Consider the following 16,563-nt stretch of genomic DNA (forward strand, 5'->3'; position numbering starts at 1 on the left):
ACTTTATATAACATACTTTTGCGCGATGCCAGAATTTCAGAAGATCACATCGATCGCATTGTTTATAATTGTGCATATGCGGAGTGAGGGGTGCACAGATGCACCCTCGCAGGGTGTTTCGGGTCTTTGTGGGCACACTTGCAGCAAGATTAAGTGTGCCAAAGATCGTGGGTCTGGGATTTTCCCGAGGCCCCTGAGCGTGTGGGCGATTCTGCCCTTTACAGCAATATTTCTTTAGCAAACTTGTTCTCTTTGACCAGCTCCTTTTCTACTTCCAGTACTACAGAGTCTGGCAGTCTGGGGGTTTTGGCGATTTTTATGCTGGAAACCATGTACTTGTTCTCTTCTCTGTGCTTATGTCTGCCGGATTTTTCCGCCTTCTTTATCAAGCCTGCGAACTTGGTGTTGTTCTTCTTCCTTTCGCAGGAGGATGTTGCCAGGTCTTCAGGCAGGACGCAGATGTCCAGATGAGCCAGGTGTACATGGCCTTCTATTACAAGAGAGTCCAGGGAGATTTCGCACGTTCTTTTGTTTAAGAGCCCAAATACCTGGAGGCTGTTGAGAGCGAAGGAGTCAAGCACTCGGAGCTCCTTCAGGGCGGGGAATGCCTCGCTCACAGAGAAAAACAGTGTTTCTTTCGGGTAGTTCACAATCGTCAGGCTCCTGAGCGATTTGTGGCTAGTCCCGTATGGGCGCAGAAGCGCGCAGTTAAAAATGGTCAGGTCGCGTAGAGCAGGCATATCTTCGCTCAGGGGCGCGCCGATGTCTATAGTTTTGGCTTCTTTTTCAGAAATGATCAGGGTGGTTAGAGACGGGCTTCTGACGGCTTCTATGATGCGCGGACTCGAATGCATTGTCTCCCGGTACGATATGCAGTTATTTAGAATCGCCCTCTTGACGTTCGGGAAGACGTTCTTGTAGTAGTAGTTGAAGCTGCTGGCGGTGCACGCGAAGTTTCTGGTGTCTTTCTTGCCTCCGTTGTTCATAAGAACAAGCTTTATGCTGTCCTCCCTGTCAATGCTGTTCGGCACATTCCAAGTGTTGTAAACAATCAGCCCAACCGCGCTGTTTTTGTGTATTTCCTTGAAGCGCCCAGCCTCATTCAAAAACTGCTCTTTGTTCATGTAGGAGAGATTTACCACAGAGGGAAGGTTTGGGTATTTCTCTTTCAGGTTGGAAAGCAGGTCCCAAACAGCGCCTTGCTGGTCAGTGATCAGAGTCTTCGCCATTTCCAGGGGAATGTCGTCAAGAATGAGCGTGCTCACAAAAGGAAGCACCAGATTATGGGGTTCCTCCCCGGGAAGGTGCACATGCACTGTAATGGTTGCGTGCATGTTTTCGCCGTTTGTCTTCGCGAACTCGCTCTTTGCAATTTCCGTCAGGACCTCCCCAAGAGCTTTTTCTGCATGCTTGCCCGCGCTGGAGTTGTGGGGGCGATCGTCTGAAATGCTCTCGTAAATGGGCTCTTCCTCGCGGTCAGAATCAGCATTCAGAGAAGATCTTACTGCTGAGGGGGGCATGCGCGGGGCATTTGAAACACCCACATCCATCTCAACGTATCTGCATCCGCGAGTAACCTTCCTGCGCTTTTTATCCGCGGAAAAACCGGACACTTCGTTGATCAGAAGCGGTTTGCTTGGGGCAGGCTCAGCCTTCGCCTTCTCGGAATTGTTCTTCCTGTGCAGAGTGCCGTCAAGATTTCTCGGGAGAGGGGGATAGTCGTAGATCGGAATGGCCACAGAAGGCAGGTTTTCGTATATATGGTCTTCAAACGAATTCTCGGTGCTTTTCATCGGGCGCCTGGAAGTGGAAAAAGGACTTACATTTTCGGGTTCGAGAATGCCCTCTTCCGCTAACGAGTTTAGCTCTCTGAATCTCCCGGAAGCCTTGGGGGAAGAACCACCCGAAATAGGAGGAGTCAGAGAAGCGGCTTCAAGATCTACGAAGTCCATGCTAAGCATCTCATCCACGCTGAGTGTCGGTGACCTCTGGCTGTACGCTGGAGAGCTCTCTCTGCTGCGGGGGGTTTTTCTGCCGGCTATGCTCGCTGAACTGAAAGAAGTCTCGCGTTGGAGAGAGCCCGTGGATCTTCTCGGACTATTCGAGCGGGAGGTGGCAGGACTGTTAAGCTCCAGCCTGGAGTCTGTCTTCCCGGAATTCACGCACATTGAGGATTTTCTGCCTGCATTTTGTGCTTCTGGGTCGGGTTGGTCTTTTCTGCAGTATGCTTTCTCATCGGCGTCACACGCCGGGGACTCTTCGTTTTGCAACGGCTTTGCATCGTACAGGGCATTCGAAACACTGTTATTTTCTGGCTTTTGGTTTAGCGATGCGATGGAAACAATCGAGTAAACTTTGCACAGGCTGTGCAGTGCAATTACGCTGCATTTCAGCGCAGACTTTATATCTATGTGTATCTGACTTTTCTTCATGTGCCGTTTTTAAAAAAGTCAAATAATATATATATATACATTTGAATATCATTATTTCGTAGAAAAGAGATCTACTATCTATGTGCAGAAACAAAAATAAACAAATATCAACAGAACATGTGATATCACGTGCAGGGAGTGAGACTGCACTAATCGCATGCCGCCAACCGTATGGCGTATTTTGCGAGAGTGTGGGGCTGCTGCTGCACGGGACGGGGACCCACACATTCTGCACTTGCACATCTCGTGCGAGTTCTCACCCGAGCACAGTCCCTGAAATTTGATATTTTTAAGGGCATAAACATGCAGTGTTTGTTTTCCTTGGCATTCCAGCGCGGTTGCATGGGGCCCAAAAATATTCGGATTATCCGGGTCCTGCTTGTTTTTGTGCGGAAAGCAGGAAAGAGCTGCTCGCTCGCGGCACTGCATGGCCGTGAGCCCACAGAAAGCCCCACGCAGGGCCGCACAAATTCAGTATTCAAGTGGAAGCTTTTATTCTTTGCCAAGAGCAGGGTGCTTCCACAGGGTGGCCGCACAGTCTTTAGTGCACTCCCCGAAACGGCAGAAATGCGTGCGGACTTGGAAAGGGATTGCTTGAAAAGGAGCAGCGATGCCCCGCAAAAGAGTCTTCGAATATACAAATAAAGTGCAGAAAACAAACAGGCGCACGCCAAGCACTTTCCGGGAAAATTCCGAATAACCAAGAAAAGCCATCCCACAGGAAGTGCACGGGGCAGGGTACTCCCATGCAACTCCCTTCTGGGATGGCTTTTCCTGTGCGGAAGTGCATTTTGTGTTTTCATCCCCAGAAGTTTTGGCCTTTTCTGAGCACGGTGTAATTTTGGCTTGTGCAGGAAGAAGCGCAGCCTATGCCATGTAGACTGCAGCCAGGGAGAGCGCTCCTGCGCATGCAAAGAGTGCGCTTCCCAGGTACGCGTATATGTTGAACCTGGCTTGCGGCACCAATCTGTTCCTTCGGGATATAACGTCTATTATGGCGTGCGTAGCTGCGGATATGCCCCCAATGTGCGACATAATGCAGAGTATTCTGTCGCCTGCCTCCCTGTTTATTCCGTTGTACGACAGGTACAGGGTGATATTTGCCCCTATGAACGAAAGCAGGTACGCCAAATACCCGCCGTATATGTTTTTTGTCGTTTTCAGGGCGTATATCCCGGAGATCTGCAGGACCCAGGAGACGCACATGAGCAGCTCCGAGTTTCGGGTGGATCCGCTTGTGTATATAACCATGGGAATCGCCAAGACAACCGCCAGAACACGCGCAATCCCCTCCAGGTACCCGTGCACCGGCTTGTTGCTATTTTTCTGCGGCTGTATCCGGGCAGGAAGTCTAAGCAGCTGCAGCGCCCGGATAGTCCCGTATGCGACGTAGTAGAACACGCTGGAAATGCCCTCTATAAGAACCTTCACAAGCCCCGGGTGTATGTCTGCGTCGCCTGTTCGCTCTATCAGAATCAGATCGATGTATATCCTAAAGCAAACGCTGAGCGTAAACGCCCCAATGTACGAGAAGACCTTAGAAACCAAAGCGGGCGTTATCTTTATGCCGGCCATCCCTGCGTTGATGTCGAGCGGCAAGGCGTTCTTTTTGCACACGAAGAGCACGAAAAAGAGCACGAGCAGCTGCGATATGATTGTGAGGTAGACCGAGGGCCGGCTGCTCCCGGAGATGCAGTACATGTTCTGGGAGAGAAAGCTCGCCATAATCCCGGATATTTTCCGGATGGTGCTGTATCGCACGCTCATGTTCTGGTCGTTCTCCGCGTAGTACCTCTTATCAACAACGAGCGTGCTGTTTCGGTACGCCATGAGAACTTCTATCGTGATCGTGCTGATAACAGACCGCTTCTTCATGCCCAGAAGAATCACGTACGCAGCGATCTCAGAGACAACCGAGCTCACGATCGTCGGCATAAGCCCCACTCTCTGCACAATCCACGAGAGGACCAGGGAAAAGAGCAGCATGGAGTACAGCCACCATGGAATAATGCGGTCTGCAATGTCTTTCGTGGTAAAGCCTTTTTCCTCAACAAGGAACACTGAGAGGAAGGGCGTGATCGGCCTGAAGTTTCTTCCCACAATGAACAATGTTTGCAGCATATAAAAAATATTTTGTGCGCTTTACTGCGAATGACAGAAAGCGTGACGTCCAGAAGCAAGTACTTGGAAATCCCGCAGGAAGTGCGGAATAGAATTGTAAAAATATACAGCATGAGCCTGGACCACCGAAAAAAGGCAAAGGAGCTGGCCGTTCCCCTGGCCGAAGAAATCTACTACAAAGGCGTCTCGCAGGAGCTGGGGATGATCTCCATAAGCACGGACGAGGTAAAGTACAACATCCAGGAAAAACTGAGCCACCTCGAGGAGATTCGGGACTACGTGAAGGAGGTAACTGCCCCAGAAAAAGAGCAGAGAAAGGCGTACCTCTCCGGAATAATAAAGAAGGAGCTCTCCATGGCCGAGGACCAGCTCGCAGTCCTGGAGGAGAAGATGCGGTCCCTCATCGGAAAAAGCAAGGAGAACGTGCTCGTGTCTTTGCAGAGCACGATAAACAGGCTCTCCAGAAACCTCGAGCAGCTTTAGACTGCACAAAAGAACCGAAAACCAATAAATGTCAAAAATCGCACTTTCAGCTGCAGACTTTTTTTCGCATTTCCGCCCATGGGACCAGAGAAAATCCCTGCAGAGAAAGCCCACTGCAGGGCACCGCCAGAAAAAGCGCATAAAGCCCAAGACCCAACAAATCTAACTAGTTAAAACCCAAGGCCGCCCGAATAGCCCAAATGCACTCCAAAAAGCACGCAGAAACCTACACCGCAGGATTTCCCTAACTGCCTGCACCCGATGGGGCCGCTCGGGTTTTTCAAGAAGTGAGCGGTGGACTGGTCTAGTGGTTATGATTCTCGCTTAGGGTGCGGGAGGTGCCGGGTTCGATTCCCGGGTTCGCCCTTTTTTTGCCCCCCTGCACAGCGCCATGGAGAACTTGCAGAGCGCGCTTGTGCTGCACGGAGGAGCTGGCGCCTGCTCGCCCGCGCACTTGCAGAGGCTCAAGAAGGAGCTGAAGGCCGTCCTCCGAAAGGCAAAAACCCTGAAAGAGAGCGCTCTTTTGCTGGAGGCGTCTGGAGCCTTCAACTGCGGAAGCGGGGGCAGCACAACGTCAGAAGGCGCAGTCGAGAACGAGTGCTGCCTCATGGAAAGCACCGGAGAATTTTCGGCCCTTTGCATAATACCCCGCGGAGTCTCCCCGTACGAGGCCCTGCAGGAGCAAATAGGAAAGAGCGCACGCCCGGGGGCTGTAAGGCCCCTGTGCACGGCATACGCCCCTCACACGCCCAAGGAGTCTCCACGCTCCGAGACATTTTTTGCAGAAAAAGCTGAAAGCGAGGCAGCAGACACTGTTGGGGTTATTCAGGTGCAGAAAGGGCACATTTCAGCGTACTCAAGCAGTGGAGGGCCCGTGCGAAAGACCCCCGGGCGGATTGGGCCTTGCTCCGTCTACGGCGCAAATACGTTCGTTTCAGAGGGCGCGGCAGTGCTCGTCTCCGGAACGGGAGAGTCTTTGATTCGGCAGCAGCTTGCCAGGCGCATACTCGAAGCAGCGGAGACGTGGGACTTCGAGAGCGTGAAGGAGGAGCTTGAGAAATTCGTGCGCAGAGAAAAGGAGTTTCCCCACGTGGGCGGAGTCTGCGTGCTCTCGCGCCAGGAGAAAGTCTACATCGTGCACTTCCAAACAGCAGCGTCTTTTGTGTTTGGATACTCCTTCCAAGGGCGCTGCACCGTGGTTGGGCACGCGCAGAAAAGAGGCGCAGTCTATCTCGACGTGCTGTGCATGGGAAATTGATCAATAACCCGAACCGGAATTCTCTATCTCGACGTGCGGGCGGCAGGAGATCGGTCGGCGTCTGCCAGCCCGCGGGGGAGAAGGCAAAAATTCGGCGAATTCTCCCAAGAAAAGGCGAAGCCCACTTTTTGGCAGCTCAAATTAAATTCTGCACGGTTTATTTTCTCTTCAGAGGCTGCGGATGCGCTTTTCGGGGGCAAAAATGTCTCCGCATGAAAAAGCGCCTGCTTCTTGCTCTGGGCAGTCTTTTCTCTTTTCTGCTTTCTCTTTTCTGCTTCTGCTTTCTCTTTTCTGCTTCTGCTTTCTCTTTTCTCTTTTCTCTTTTCTGCTTTGGTCTTATACGCGCGCATTTGCTTAAATCAAACAGAAACTGCGCACGGATTGTGTGTAAGGCAAGGGCTGTGGGCGTAGGATCTGTGCACGGTGCGGGCTTTCTCACGGGATAAAGGAGCGATTTCTCTGAGGGCGCGGCTTGCACATTGACATGGCATGCTGTTTTGGTAAATTGCAATTATTGCATTTTGGGTTATAGTCTGACGTGTTTTTCTTTAATGCTGAGTTGTATATTACTTATTCTGATCAGAATATTTCGAATATATTTAGCAGACAAAAATGTGTAAAACATGGAGAGTATTCAGCGATCTTTTGCATTCATGACAAGCATGCAATTTTGCATAGTCACGGCCCTGCTTGGGGTTTTAAATATGCTGGCAAATATTCCAGTGCAGCTCGCAGAAGTAGTGAACGAAGTTCTCAGGGAGATAAAAAACACCAACACGGACATAATAGAAGACTCCCCCGATTTCGCGAGACACTGCTTCATAAAAATAGAACAAAACGAGTCTTTTTCGAAGTGTTTTTCGCCAAATAAAACTGATATAGCGGCTGGTTTGCACTTCATGGGCGACGTGTGCAGCCCGGAAATCGCAGAGGCAGGTCTTGCCGCGATAAACAGCACCGGATCCCTTTCAAACTTTCTGGGGTTTTTCTTGGGGTTTGCCCTGTGCTTGGCCTTTTCAAAAATCATACAAAAAAGGCCATGGGCTTTCACGTGGGTGCTAGCTATATTCGCTTGGATTTCAACCATATTCACGCTGTGCACGTACTATAAGGCGCTGTACACAAACATACCGTTTGAGACTGGGGCCTTCCACTGCCTGCTTTTGGCAATTATCCCGAAGGGCTTTGACCCAATTTTGACCATGATTGCAATCAGCCGAGGCCTGTCCGGAGCGGCTTGCGCGTTCTACGGGTTCTTTATCGACTTGTGCTCGGTCAAGCTTCTTGGGGAGGGGCGCACAAAAGCCCGACGGATTGCAAAGTTTGGAGCCATGAAGGTTGTATCCGGATCCCTTGCCTTTGTGTTTCCCCCTGCCTTCATATGGATGTACAAAAATCTAGGGCGCAGTGTTTTCATGGGATTGCTCGCCGTGGTTATGCATTTGCCTATTCTTTTGGCCGGCTTTCTAGACAGGTACCTGGCCAGACAAGGCCAGCCTTGCACCACGCAAGAGATGATTGACGAAGAAGAGATAGAGCTGAATGAGATCCACGCAGAACGCGCCAAAGAAAGGGCGGACGTGCAGAACAGAATAAGCAAGAAAGAGCGCATATACGCACTTGCCCGGTGTATGAAGAAGGACTTCTTGCTGGTGCTCTATCCCTTTATGTTTTTCATGACGGGGATAAACGTGCTGCTGTACTATAAAGACATTTTCATTCAGTACGCGAGCAGCGCGCCCGCAATCGCACTAACAGCAGCGCCTTTAGCGGGCGGCCTTTTAATGCTTGTGCTTCCGAGCAAGAAAGACCTGACTTTCTGTGCCATGAGTGGATTTTTGTTGATCGGCATCTGCCAGAATACCCTGGTTATGGCCAAGATAAACTGGCTCCCATTGTCGAGGAGCTGGAACACAACGCTGGCGCTGTTCCTCCCCGCACTCATAGTTTTCCTGGTAAATGCAACGCTGACCCCCCTCCTGGGAGTTCTCCCACAGCACATGGGAAAAACATCCCCCAGAATATTTTCCGTGTACGGAGCCATTGTCCAGGCAGCAAACTTCTTGGCGTACCTCCTTCTGACAACTGCATATGCACACATAGGACTAAGATTCCTATGGGTATGCGTATGTTTCTCGATTGTAAGCAAAATAATTCTCTGGACCAAACATACGATGAATTATTGAAATCCCCACAAATTTAGACCATGGCTTGAAAACAATCAATAAGATGTAAACCATGAATTCGGGTTAGTGAACATTAAATACACAAATGCGCGAGACGATTTTAAAAAGAGAAATAAAATACAGAAGTAATGTCAAGGAATTCTAAACATCGAACAGTACGACATTCAATAGTCGACATTTGTAATTCTCCAAAGGCTAATAAATCCTTATTGGCGCTTGTCTTAGGCCAAAGTCAAAATTTAAACCGGATTTACGACATAGTAAATTTACTCGGAAGAGGGAGCAAAATACAAATTTTGAAAGCCTATAAGCGCCCGCAAATAAATTGCAGCGTCTCTACAAAAAAAAAGCCAAGCAAAGGCCCGTCTCTCAATGCATTTTTTCTCTTAATGTATGCTTCTTCTTTATTTTCCTGCAGCTGCCCGCTCCTCCAGCAGGCGCAGAGCCTCCTCAAACGGCATCCCGTGCTTCATTGCGCAGATCAAAAACACGACACGCTCGCTCTGCCCGCTCGGCTGCGCCCAAACTCTCTGGATTTTTGCCCTTCCCGTGCGGGTGGCGTACTCCCCCTCAATTTCCGTGTTGCTCATCCTGTCTCTGCACGAGTGCACGGCCTCCTCCAGACTCGCCAGCACCTCCTCGCCCTCGCACGCGTCAAGCAGCGCCTGCGCTTCGCACGAGTACACGGAAAATGCAGCGACCTCTCTCTCCGTGATGTACCCTCTAAACTCCTCCCCGCACATAAAGAGCCTTCCCTCAATGTACGCCTGCTTGCTCCCCTTCTGTATCGTGGAAAGTGCCAGAAAAGTTTTGTCCTGGATGTGCACGGTGAGCTCCCTCTCCTTTCTTCTGATGTACTCCCGCCCCCAAAAGTGCGAAATAATCGCGCCTCTTCTTCTCTCCTCCTCCTGCAGGCCCCGGATTATCCCGCACACTTCGCTGAGCCTCGCACACGCCCCCTTAAGCACTTTTGGCTTCACGGTCTGCCTCTCGCCCGCGTACGTTTTTGGCTCTACTTTTTCGCGCCGGATGACGCTTTTCTCCTCGAGCTCCTTCCGCAGCGCCTCCAAGTGCGCCTCCATCTGGATGTTCTGCTCGGCGTACGAAACTGGGCTCAGAAGCTGCTTTGAGAGAATCGCCCAGTCCCTTTCGCTTTGCGTGGGAGAGAGCTCGGGCTCCTCCTCCCCGTCTTTCGAGAGTTTTATGCGCTGCTCTCTGAAGAGGTCGCTTGCTTGCATCTTAAAATATTTTACACACGCTCTAGCTAAATAGCTCGTCCAGGCGCTGCTTCTCTGCCTCCGAGAGCCCTGCAGACTCGCTTTTCTTCTCTATGGCCGCAGCCTCCGTCTCCCCTATTTCCAGGCACAGCACGCCAGAGCGCATGAAAATCACCGGGACTTTCTTCTCCTCCTTCAGCCTCCTGTGCTTGCCCGCGACTGCCAGGAAGTAGTGCGCTGGATTTCCGTCGCCCACCGCGTCTGAAAGGCACTCCTGCGTCCTGAACTCCTCCTTGTGCGCGCACTTCTTAAGAGCCACCCGCCCAATCAGGGCCTTATCCTTCACAAGCGCAGTGTATCTCCTGTACTCGCACAGCGTGGTGAAAAGGCGTATTTTCCCGTGCAGGAACTTCTCCAGGACAGCCACGCCCATCTGCGACTTGTTGTACGCCGCAAGAAACTCGTGGTCTGCGAGGATGTTAAACGGGGCTCTGTATCCGGCTTTTTCCAGGCTTTTAATTAGCTTCCGAATCTGCTTTAAGCGAGGCGTTTTCATTAAAAATTTGCACGTGCAGACGCTATTTACTCGGCGCTTTTGCGCGTGAGAGAGCTGTGCGCCGGAATTCATGCGAAAAGAGGCGATGAAAGTGCAGGAAGAGGCAGGAATTTAGAATGGTGCTGCGCAGGGATTTATTAATTCGGGGCTGGCGCTCACACGGGCGCGTTCTTGCACACAACTCGGACGAGCATGTTTGCCCCCTTTGTGACCTGCTTTGCTATGCTCACAATCAGCAGGAGAAAGACAGAGTTGACGATAAATGCCTCCCACCCGTCAAGCACGGATATGCCTATTTCCACGGAGTAGCGGTAGTACCACAGGAGCGCCCACTGGCGTATGTGCCGCAGGAGGAGGCTGTGGATGCTTAGCCTTTCAGTTGGCAGCGAGTCTTTTTTGCTCATCTGAAACTGCAGGCGGGTTTCTTATCTGGGCGCGCTGTTTCATCGGAGACATTCTGTTGGCGCATTCCCACACGGAACAAGCCACTAAATAGAGTGCCCCGTGCAGCGAAGTGCTAATGAAGGACGCCCGCCCGCAGGAAAAGAGTGCGCCCCCGAAGGAGGAAGACGACATTCTGAACGAAAAAACCATAACGGTCAAGAACAAGGAAATACCGGAGAGCGTGCAGGCCATGGTGGCAGACATATGCCTCTCCATTGCCGACATTAGAAGCCCAGCAGAGCACCGGAAGCTTGCCAAGAAGATAAAGGAGGCGCTCGACAAGAAGTACGAGAAAGGCTGGAACGTGATCATAGGGGAGAGCTTCACGGGCTCCTGCTCCATCGCAAAAAACAACTTCTTGGAGATGAGGATGGCGAACGTGGACATTCTCGTCTTTAAGTCCAGCGCGCCCGTGAAAAAGCAGTAAAATAAACCATAGAGCGAGCTTGCAGAAATTTATGCTTTATTGTTCAATCGATCCTACCAAGAAAGTGCGAACTCTTGCACTTCCCAGACGGACTCCCAGAAGAGATCAGCAGCGGACGCCCAGATCGGACGATTTTTTCATATACACGCACGTTCTTCCATCCGGGCAGCACTCGCTATGCACCAATGAATTTTCAGCTAAAGATCAATCAGCGATCGATCAGTGATCAGGAATACACCCGAAAATCACGAAAAATGCACGAATATTTTTTCGTGAAAGAAGCAAAGGCATTACTTGCACGCCTCAATAATGCTTTAAATTTTTATATTTTCCAGAAAATATTTCATTTATATGTTTTCCTCGATTTAAAGATCAATAAATTTTTTTTCGGGTCTATAAATATATTTTTATTTTTTGCAATTCATGTATAAGCTGATTAAGACCGTGATAAAGACTACATTCATTATTGGGCTGATTCACACCGCAAGCTGCCGAGACGTAGAAGCAATGCATGCGAACAAGTACAACTTACTTGCGCACAGTGATTGGGCGAAAGTTCCATCAAACGTTCTTTTGGTGCTGAACAAGCATGCCAAGACGGCGTCTGAAGAGCAGTCCATGGAAGAGGTGGAGGCAATCGCAGAGGCAAACGAGGAAGTGCTTTCGCTGGAAGCCCCCGGGAAAAGCGATGTAAAGTACGGCAAGAACGTGAAGTCGCTCAAAGCCAGAATCATGAACCTTTTCTGCCAGGATGAGACCACTGTGGAGGCCTCCCCGGAGAAGATGGAGAGCCAGCAGGAAGAGGGCGCACAGAACTCGCAGATGGAAATATTCGAAGAGGCCGAGGCAGAAGCTGTAAGGGAAATTCCAAACATAGCTGCGCCGACAACTGCAGAGGCAAAAGTCGAAGAAACAGTCGAAGAAAACGTCGAAGAAAAAGTCGAAGAAAAAGTCGAAGAAAAAGTCGAAGAAAACATCGAAGAAAAAGTCGAAGAAAAAGTTGAAGAACAAGTCGAGAAAGTACCCGAGCCCACCCCATACGTGTGGATGGAGGCTACCCCAGAGGGAAACACTGTAGCTCGCATGCTCACTAAGAGCGAGTACGTTCGAATGTGCAAGCTGCAAGCCCAGAAGACGAGAGAGAACTCCGCTGTAAACGCGTTCCTTTACAGATGCATTGTAAACATCAAGAGGGCAGTATACACAGTTTACATATTTGTTGGGGGGCAAGTTCTATACCAAATAGTCTCACTTGTGCTCAGCACAATGGACACGAGCATCACAGCACTCACATACCACGGAGTCCCTCTGATTGGAGTCTCTGTTCCAGTTGTGGCAGCTCTTTTCCTCGCCAAGCCAGGATACAAGAAGGCAAAGGGAGTCGTCCTGACACTGCTCAGCGTTCTGAGCTTGTACCAGATAAAACACGCTCTCATTCAGAACTCGTTCTTCACTAATCTGCTCCTGAACTGGCCCTTCATCATGGCTCTGCTCGCCATCCTATACATATACGCTGGAGAGTACGCGTTCAGAAGCGAAGGAAACAAGCTCTTCCCAGCAGAAAGGAGGAAAAGCACCGCAAGAAAGATCGCCGTCGTTACAGTAGTGTCAACCATGCTTTCCTGCATGGTCGCGTGCTGCCTGCCAATCACGGCAGCAAGTGTCCCAGCAGTCAAATACCTGCTTCTGGCTGGAAACGTGTCTGCAGTCCAGATCCTGCAGAGCCAGATCATGGTCCTCGGCTACGGAATCTGCGTGCTCCTCCTGAACATGCGCGCTTCCGTCGACATGCTTGACAAAAAGGGAAGGATAACGGCCGGAATTAGAATAGGCGAAATGGTTATGAGCGTCCTTGCAGCCGCAGGAATCCTCATATGCCTCTCCGCGAAGGTGCATGCCACGTGCATCGACCTTTTCGGGCTTTCCCTGGTTTTGGTCGGGGGTTCATGCCTGCTCAGCCTCGGAACAAAAATGCTCCCAGAAGACTCCGTTGTCAGGAAGTCCAAGAACAACATCTCTGTGGTTCTGCTTGCAATCGCGTTAAACATCGCTCTTATGGCGTTTGTGTACATTGTAATGCACCTGTTTGGACAAGAGAAGATCATTCTCAGCGCTTTCGAGAGAATTTCCGCGCAGGCCCGCTGGGTCCTTGCAGTTTCTGCAGGCGCCATGCAAAGCGCGCGCTCTCTCTTCACACGCAGATCTGTCTCGTGAGGAGAAGGCTTTGAGCCTCCCCAGACACGGGCAGTGAATACCCGCTGAAGTGCAGCAGCCTTCCGCAATAAATCACCTTCTAAATATGCTGATTTCAAATCTTTATTTATGGATGCTCCGTGTCCTCATGCTTGCCGCATAAAGTCCCCGGCCAGGCCTTTTCGTACAAAATTCCTATAGAAAGTAGTTTGGCAGCTGGCTTGCGCTTCTGTCCTGCGCCTGCTCTGGAGAAGAGTCAAACTGCGTGAACTGGTACGCCCCGTGCTCGTCCATCTCCATAAGAGACGCCAAGTTCCCGCATCTGTAGCAGTAGTTGGGCGCAGAAAAGACCGTGACCACGCCCTTATGGTGGTTCCAGTTGTGCCCGTTCATCACCAGCTGGTGGGCCCTGCATATCATCTTCAGCCCGTTCTTCCGCGTGAACTGCTCTGTTATGTCCTCTCCGAAAGTGTAGCCAGCCCCGCGCGGAGACGCCCCCCAGCCCTTTCTCTCCTCCGGGTCGCTCCACAAAAGGTCGCACATTCCGCCCTCGTGCGGGACTTCCTGGACGCGGTCAATCTTCCGGATCTCGTCGAGCGTGTCCAGGGCAGGACTCAGCCCTCCGTGCAGGCAAAACACGTCGTTATTTACAATCGCAGCGAGCGGCAAATAGTCGAAAAGATCGGTGAAATACTTCCACACGTTTGAAGACCCGTACTTCCGGAAGCACTCGTCGTAGAACCCGTACACCTGCGTGATCTGCCTGCTTTCGTGGTTTCCCCGGAGCATCCCCACGGACTGCGGGTGCTTCACCTTCAGGCACAGGAGAAGACTCAGCGTCTCAACGGAGTGGTATCCCCGGTCCACGTAGTCCCCCATAAAAAGATACGGCGTTTCTGGGGGAAATCCTCCGACTTTAAAGAGCTCCAGAAGGTCAAAGAACTGCCCGTGGACATCCCCGCAAATTGTAACCGGTGCTTTAAGCGAGATAAGGGTGCTTTCTCTTTGGAATATTTCAATTGCCATTCTGCAAAGCTCTTTTACTTCTGTCTCTGCCAATGGCTCACACGACATGAGCTGTTCCAGCCACTTGTCCAGCATAACTATAAAAATAAAAATATTTCAGAGACTTTATGCCGTACACCGAAGACTACGACGAAGTGGACATCGAGCAGATGGAGTACAGCGCAGAAACAGAGCTATTCACGTATCCCTGCCCGTGCGGAGACATGTTTGAAATATCCCTGGAAGATCTCATGAACGGAGAGGAAGTCGCAACTTGTCCCTCGTGCTCTCTCATCGTGAAGGTGAACTACTTGCAGGAGGACATAGATGCAGCTCTGCAGATGCGCGCAGAAAAGCAGAAAGCCCCAATCGAGGCGTAGAAGCACAGGCAATGCAGGCAAAAGATGCAGTTAAAAGCGTGGCAAACATGGAGCAGAAATGGCGATTTAAATATCTAAAAACTTAGCAGGAAAACAACAGGCATCAGCACATGCAAAAATGAAAAAGCAAAAACGCAATAATAACATAGCAATAAAACGCAATAACAATCCGAATAAAAACGAAAAAGCCAAAAACTTAACAATAAAATGCAATAATAACGCAATAATAACGCAATAATAAAATGCAATAATAACTTGGCAATAAAACGCAATAATAAAATGCAATAAAAACATAGCAATAATAACGCAATAAAAACATAGCAATAAAACGCAATATGCATGCAGCACAATAAAAACGTAATCAACATGAACTCAGCAAGAACTTAACATGAACCCAGCAATCCGCAATACAGATACTATGCACTGAACATCCTCTCTGGAAAATGCACTGGTCAAAAACAGCACATTTGCACTGCTTTGCTATGCTCTGGGATGCAGCCATTTCTGGGCCTGCTCTTTTCTGGCATGTGCTCTCTTCTTTCGCTTGCACATCTGTGCTCGCATACTTCAGTCGATATAATATTTTTTTTATTTTAGTCCCTGCATGAGAGTACTTCTAACAGAAGAAAAAGTGGATATCCCAGAAGGATGCACAGTCACACAGAAGAACAAGATAATAACTGTATCTGGACCAAAGGGCACGGAGCTTCTAGATATATCACATATGCTGCTTTCCGTGGACATTGAAGAGAACGAGGTCTTTGTTCGCCTGTGGTCTGCCAGGAAGAAGGAAACCCCGATCGTAAGAACTTGCGCCAGTCTTATAAACAACCTTGTAATCGGATGCACGAAGGGATTCTCTTACAAAATGAAGGCTATCTACAAGCACTTCCCCATTACCATGCTGGTGGAGGACTCTGGAAAGACCGTCATTATTAAGAACTTCCTGGGGAGCAAGTGCGACAGAATCATAAAAATGAGAGGAAGCGCAGTTGCAAAGCTTTCTTCGGAGAAGGACTATTTGCTCATTGAAGGGCCCAACATCCAGACAGTCTCTCAGTCAGCTGCCAACATCTCGCAGAAGTGCGTTCCCAAGAAGAAGGACCTCAGAGTGTTCTTGGACGGAACTTTTGTCGTTGCAAAGGGAACCATGGAAGCGTAGGCGCCACGGAATAAAGGAAATAAGATATTTTAACAAAAGCCTAGGCCTGCACCGCGGAAGCGCAAAGAAGTTTGTCCTGCAGACAGTGCCGTTTTAACGCGTATATTTATTGCTATTCTTCCTCTTCCTCGCTTTCATCGGCGCGCACGTAGTAGTACACGGCGTTGAAGTATACGTCGCTGAAGATTTGAAGCATCGACATGTTGAGGTCTTCGTCCGAGGCCTCCGTGGACATGAAGAAGCGCATTACGGGGTTCTCCAGATTCTTCTTCCCCTTCCACTGGATGGGCGTGCTTGTCCCGGGGACGTCTTCGAAGAGGGAAAACTCCTTCTCAAGCACGGAGTTCTCAAAGTACGGGTTTTCCTTCACGTCCATGCGGATGTAGTACTTGAAGTCCTCCCGGTACTCGACGCGTATGCCCCCAATCCAGGAAATGTCAACGGCTGCAGGCTCGGGGTTCTCCATCTCCGCCAGCACGTCGATGCACTCGGAGGAAATGAGAACCGTGTCCCAAAAGCCGTCTATCTCCGCCAGAAGGGCGTCTCTCTCTTGCAAAGTAGGCTTTAAATCGTTGAAATACGAGACCTTCAGCTGGTGCTCTTTCTTTAGCGTCTCTATGTTCGCTGTGTCGATTGCTGTCTGGATGTCGACTAGCTTCTTAAGCGTGTTCTCTGGGCTCATAAAAAGTTTTATTTCAG

The 16,563-nt window shown here is 50.1% G+C and overlaps 16 protein-coding genes across 16 annotated transcripts; 8 read left to right on the forward strand and 8 right to left on the reverse strand.

The window, feature by feature from the left end:
- Window positions 1–218: 218 nt before the first annotated feature.
- On the reverse strand, window positions 219–2,432 carry NEMAJ01_0806 (uncharacterized protein; the record flags this gene model as incomplete). Its single annotated transcript, XM_047914644.1, has 1 exon — window positions 219–2,432. One exon carries the CDS (start codon window positions 2,430–2,432, stop codon window positions 219–221), a length of 2,214 nt encoding a protein of 737 aa, XP_047770601.1.
- A 303-nt stretch (window positions 2,433–2,735) lies between these two features.
- NEMAJ01_0807 (uncharacterized protein) lies at window positions 2,736–3,077 on the forward strand (the record flags this gene model as incomplete). The annotated part of the gene is made up of 1 exon (XM_047914645.1): window positions 2,736–3,077. One exon carries the CDS (start codon window positions 2,736–2,738, stop codon window positions 3,075–3,077), a length of 342 nt encoding a protein of 113 aa, XP_047770602.1.
- A 222-nt stretch (window positions 3,078–3,299) lies between these two features.
- Window positions 3,300–4,553, reverse strand: NEMAJ01_0808 (uncharacterized protein; the record flags this gene model as incomplete). Its single annotated transcript, XM_047914646.1, has 1 exon — window positions 3,300–4,553. One exon carries the CDS (start codon window positions 4,551–4,553, stop codon window positions 3,300–3,302), a length of 1,254 nt encoding a protein of 417 aa, XP_047770603.1.
- Window positions 4,554–4,583: 30 nt separating this feature from the next.
- On the forward strand, window positions 4,584–5,036 carry NEMAJ01_0809 (uncharacterized protein; the record flags this gene model as incomplete). Its single annotated transcript, XM_047914647.1, has 1 exon — window positions 4,584–5,036. The coding sequence occupies one exon, from the start codon at window positions 4,584–4,586 to the stop codon at window positions 5,034–5,036; it is 453 nt and encodes a 150-aa protein (XP_047770604.1).
- Window positions 5,037–5,427: 391 nt separating this feature from the next.
- On the forward strand, window positions 5,428–6,294 carry NEMAJ01_0810 (L-asparaginase / beta-aspartyl-peptidase; the record flags this gene model as incomplete). Its single annotated transcript, XM_047914648.1, has 1 exon — window positions 5,428–6,294. One exon carries the CDS (start codon window positions 5,428–5,430, stop codon window positions 6,292–6,294), a length of 867 nt encoding a protein of 288 aa, XP_047770605.1.
- A 23-nt stretch (window positions 6,295–6,317) lies between these two features.
- On the reverse strand, window positions 6,318–6,644 carry NEMAJ01_0811 (uncharacterized protein; the record flags this gene model as incomplete). The annotated part of the gene is made up of 1 exon (XM_047914649.1): window positions 6,318–6,644. One exon carries the CDS (start codon window positions 6,642–6,644, stop codon window positions 6,318–6,320), a length of 327 nt encoding a protein of 108 aa, XP_047770606.1.
- A 303-nt stretch (window positions 6,645–6,947) lies between these two features.
- NEMAJ01_0812 (uncharacterized protein) lies at window positions 6,948–8,480 on the forward strand (the record flags this gene model as incomplete). Its single annotated transcript, XM_047914650.1, has 1 exon — window positions 6,948–8,480. The coding sequence occupies one exon, from the start codon at window positions 6,948–6,950 to the stop codon at window positions 8,478–8,480; it is 1,533 nt and encodes a 510-aa protein (XP_047770607.1).
- A 404-nt stretch (window positions 8,481–8,884) lies between these two features.
- On the reverse strand, window positions 8,885–9,718 carry NEMAJ01_0813 (uncharacterized protein; the record flags this gene model as incomplete). Its single annotated transcript, XM_047914651.1, has 1 exon — window positions 8,885–9,718. One exon carries the CDS (start codon window positions 9,716–9,718, stop codon window positions 8,885–8,887), a length of 834 nt encoding a protein of 277 aa, XP_047770608.1.
- Window positions 9,719–9,740: 22 nt separating this feature from the next.
- NEMAJ01_0814 (U3 small nucleolar RNA-associated protein 23) lies at window positions 9,741–10,253 on the reverse strand (the record flags this gene model as incomplete). The annotated part of the gene is made up of 1 exon (XM_047914652.1): window positions 9,741–10,253. One exon carries the CDS (start codon window positions 10,251–10,253, stop codon window positions 9,741–9,743), a length of 513 nt encoding a protein of 170 aa, XP_047770609.1.
- A 155-nt stretch (window positions 10,254–10,408) lies between these two features.
- On the reverse strand, window positions 10,409–10,657 carry NEMAJ01_0682 (uncharacterized protein; the record flags this gene model as incomplete). The annotated part of the gene is made up of 1 exon (XM_047914520.1): window positions 10,409–10,657. One exon carries the CDS (start codon window positions 10,655–10,657, stop codon window positions 10,409–10,411), a length of 249 nt encoding a protein of 82 aa, XP_047770477.1.
- A 116-nt stretch (window positions 10,658–10,773) lies between these two features.
- Window positions 10,774–11,124, forward strand: NEMAJ01_0815 (dynein light chain LC8-type; the record flags this gene model as incomplete). The annotated part of the gene is made up of 1 exon (XM_047914653.1): window positions 10,774–11,124. One exon carries the CDS (start codon window positions 10,774–10,776, stop codon window positions 11,122–11,124), a length of 351 nt encoding a protein of 116 aa, XP_047770610.1.
- Window positions 11,125–11,547: 423 nt separating this feature from the next.
- NEMAJ01_0816 (uncharacterized protein) lies at window positions 11,548–13,338 on the forward strand (the record flags this gene model as incomplete). The annotated part of the gene is made up of 1 exon (XM_047914654.1): window positions 11,548–13,338. The coding sequence occupies one exon, from the start codon at window positions 11,548–11,550 to the stop codon at window positions 13,336–13,338; it is 1,791 nt and encodes a 596-aa protein (XP_047770611.1).
- Window positions 13,339–13,512: 174 nt separating this feature from the next.
- NEMAJ01_0817 (serine/threonine-protein phosphatase 2A catalytic subunit) lies at window positions 13,513–14,418 on the reverse strand (the record flags this gene model as incomplete). Its single annotated transcript, XM_047914655.1, has 1 exon — window positions 13,513–14,418. One exon carries the CDS (start codon window positions 14,416–14,418, stop codon window positions 13,513–13,515), a length of 906 nt encoding a protein of 301 aa, XP_047770612.1.
- A 32-nt stretch (window positions 14,419–14,450) lies between these two features.
- On the forward strand, window positions 14,451–14,702 carry NEMAJ01_0683 (diphthamide biosynthesis protein 3; the record flags this gene model as incomplete). Its single annotated transcript, XM_047914521.1, has 1 exon — window positions 14,451–14,702. The coding sequence occupies one exon, from the start codon at window positions 14,451–14,453 to the stop codon at window positions 14,700–14,702; it is 252 nt and encodes an 83-aa protein (XP_047770478.1).
- A 604-nt stretch (window positions 14,703–15,306) lies between these two features.
- Window positions 15,307–15,864, forward strand: NEMAJ01_0818 (large subunit ribosomal protein L9e; the record flags this gene model as incomplete). Its single annotated transcript, XM_047914656.1, has 1 exon — window positions 15,307–15,864. One exon carries the CDS (start codon window positions 15,307–15,309, stop codon window positions 15,862–15,864), a length of 558 nt encoding a protein of 185 aa, XP_047770613.1.
- A 112-nt stretch (window positions 15,865–15,976) lies between these two features.
- On the reverse strand, window positions 15,977–16,546 carry NEMAJ01_0819 (template-activating factor I; the record flags this gene model as incomplete). Its single annotated transcript, XM_047914657.1, has 1 exon — window positions 15,977–16,546. The coding sequence occupies one exon, from the start codon at window positions 16,544–16,546 to the stop codon at window positions 15,977–15,979; it is 570 nt and encodes a 189-aa protein (XP_047770614.1).
- Between the last annotated feature and the right edge of the window lie 17 nt (window positions 16,547–16,563).

This window comes from Nematocida major (assembly GCF_021653875.1).
Source record: "Nematocida major strain JUm2507 chromosome Unknown 2389, whole genome shotgun sequence".
In the NCBI taxonomy this organism is placed as follows: domain Eukaryota; kingdom Fungi; phylum Microsporidia; genus Nematocida; species Nematocida major.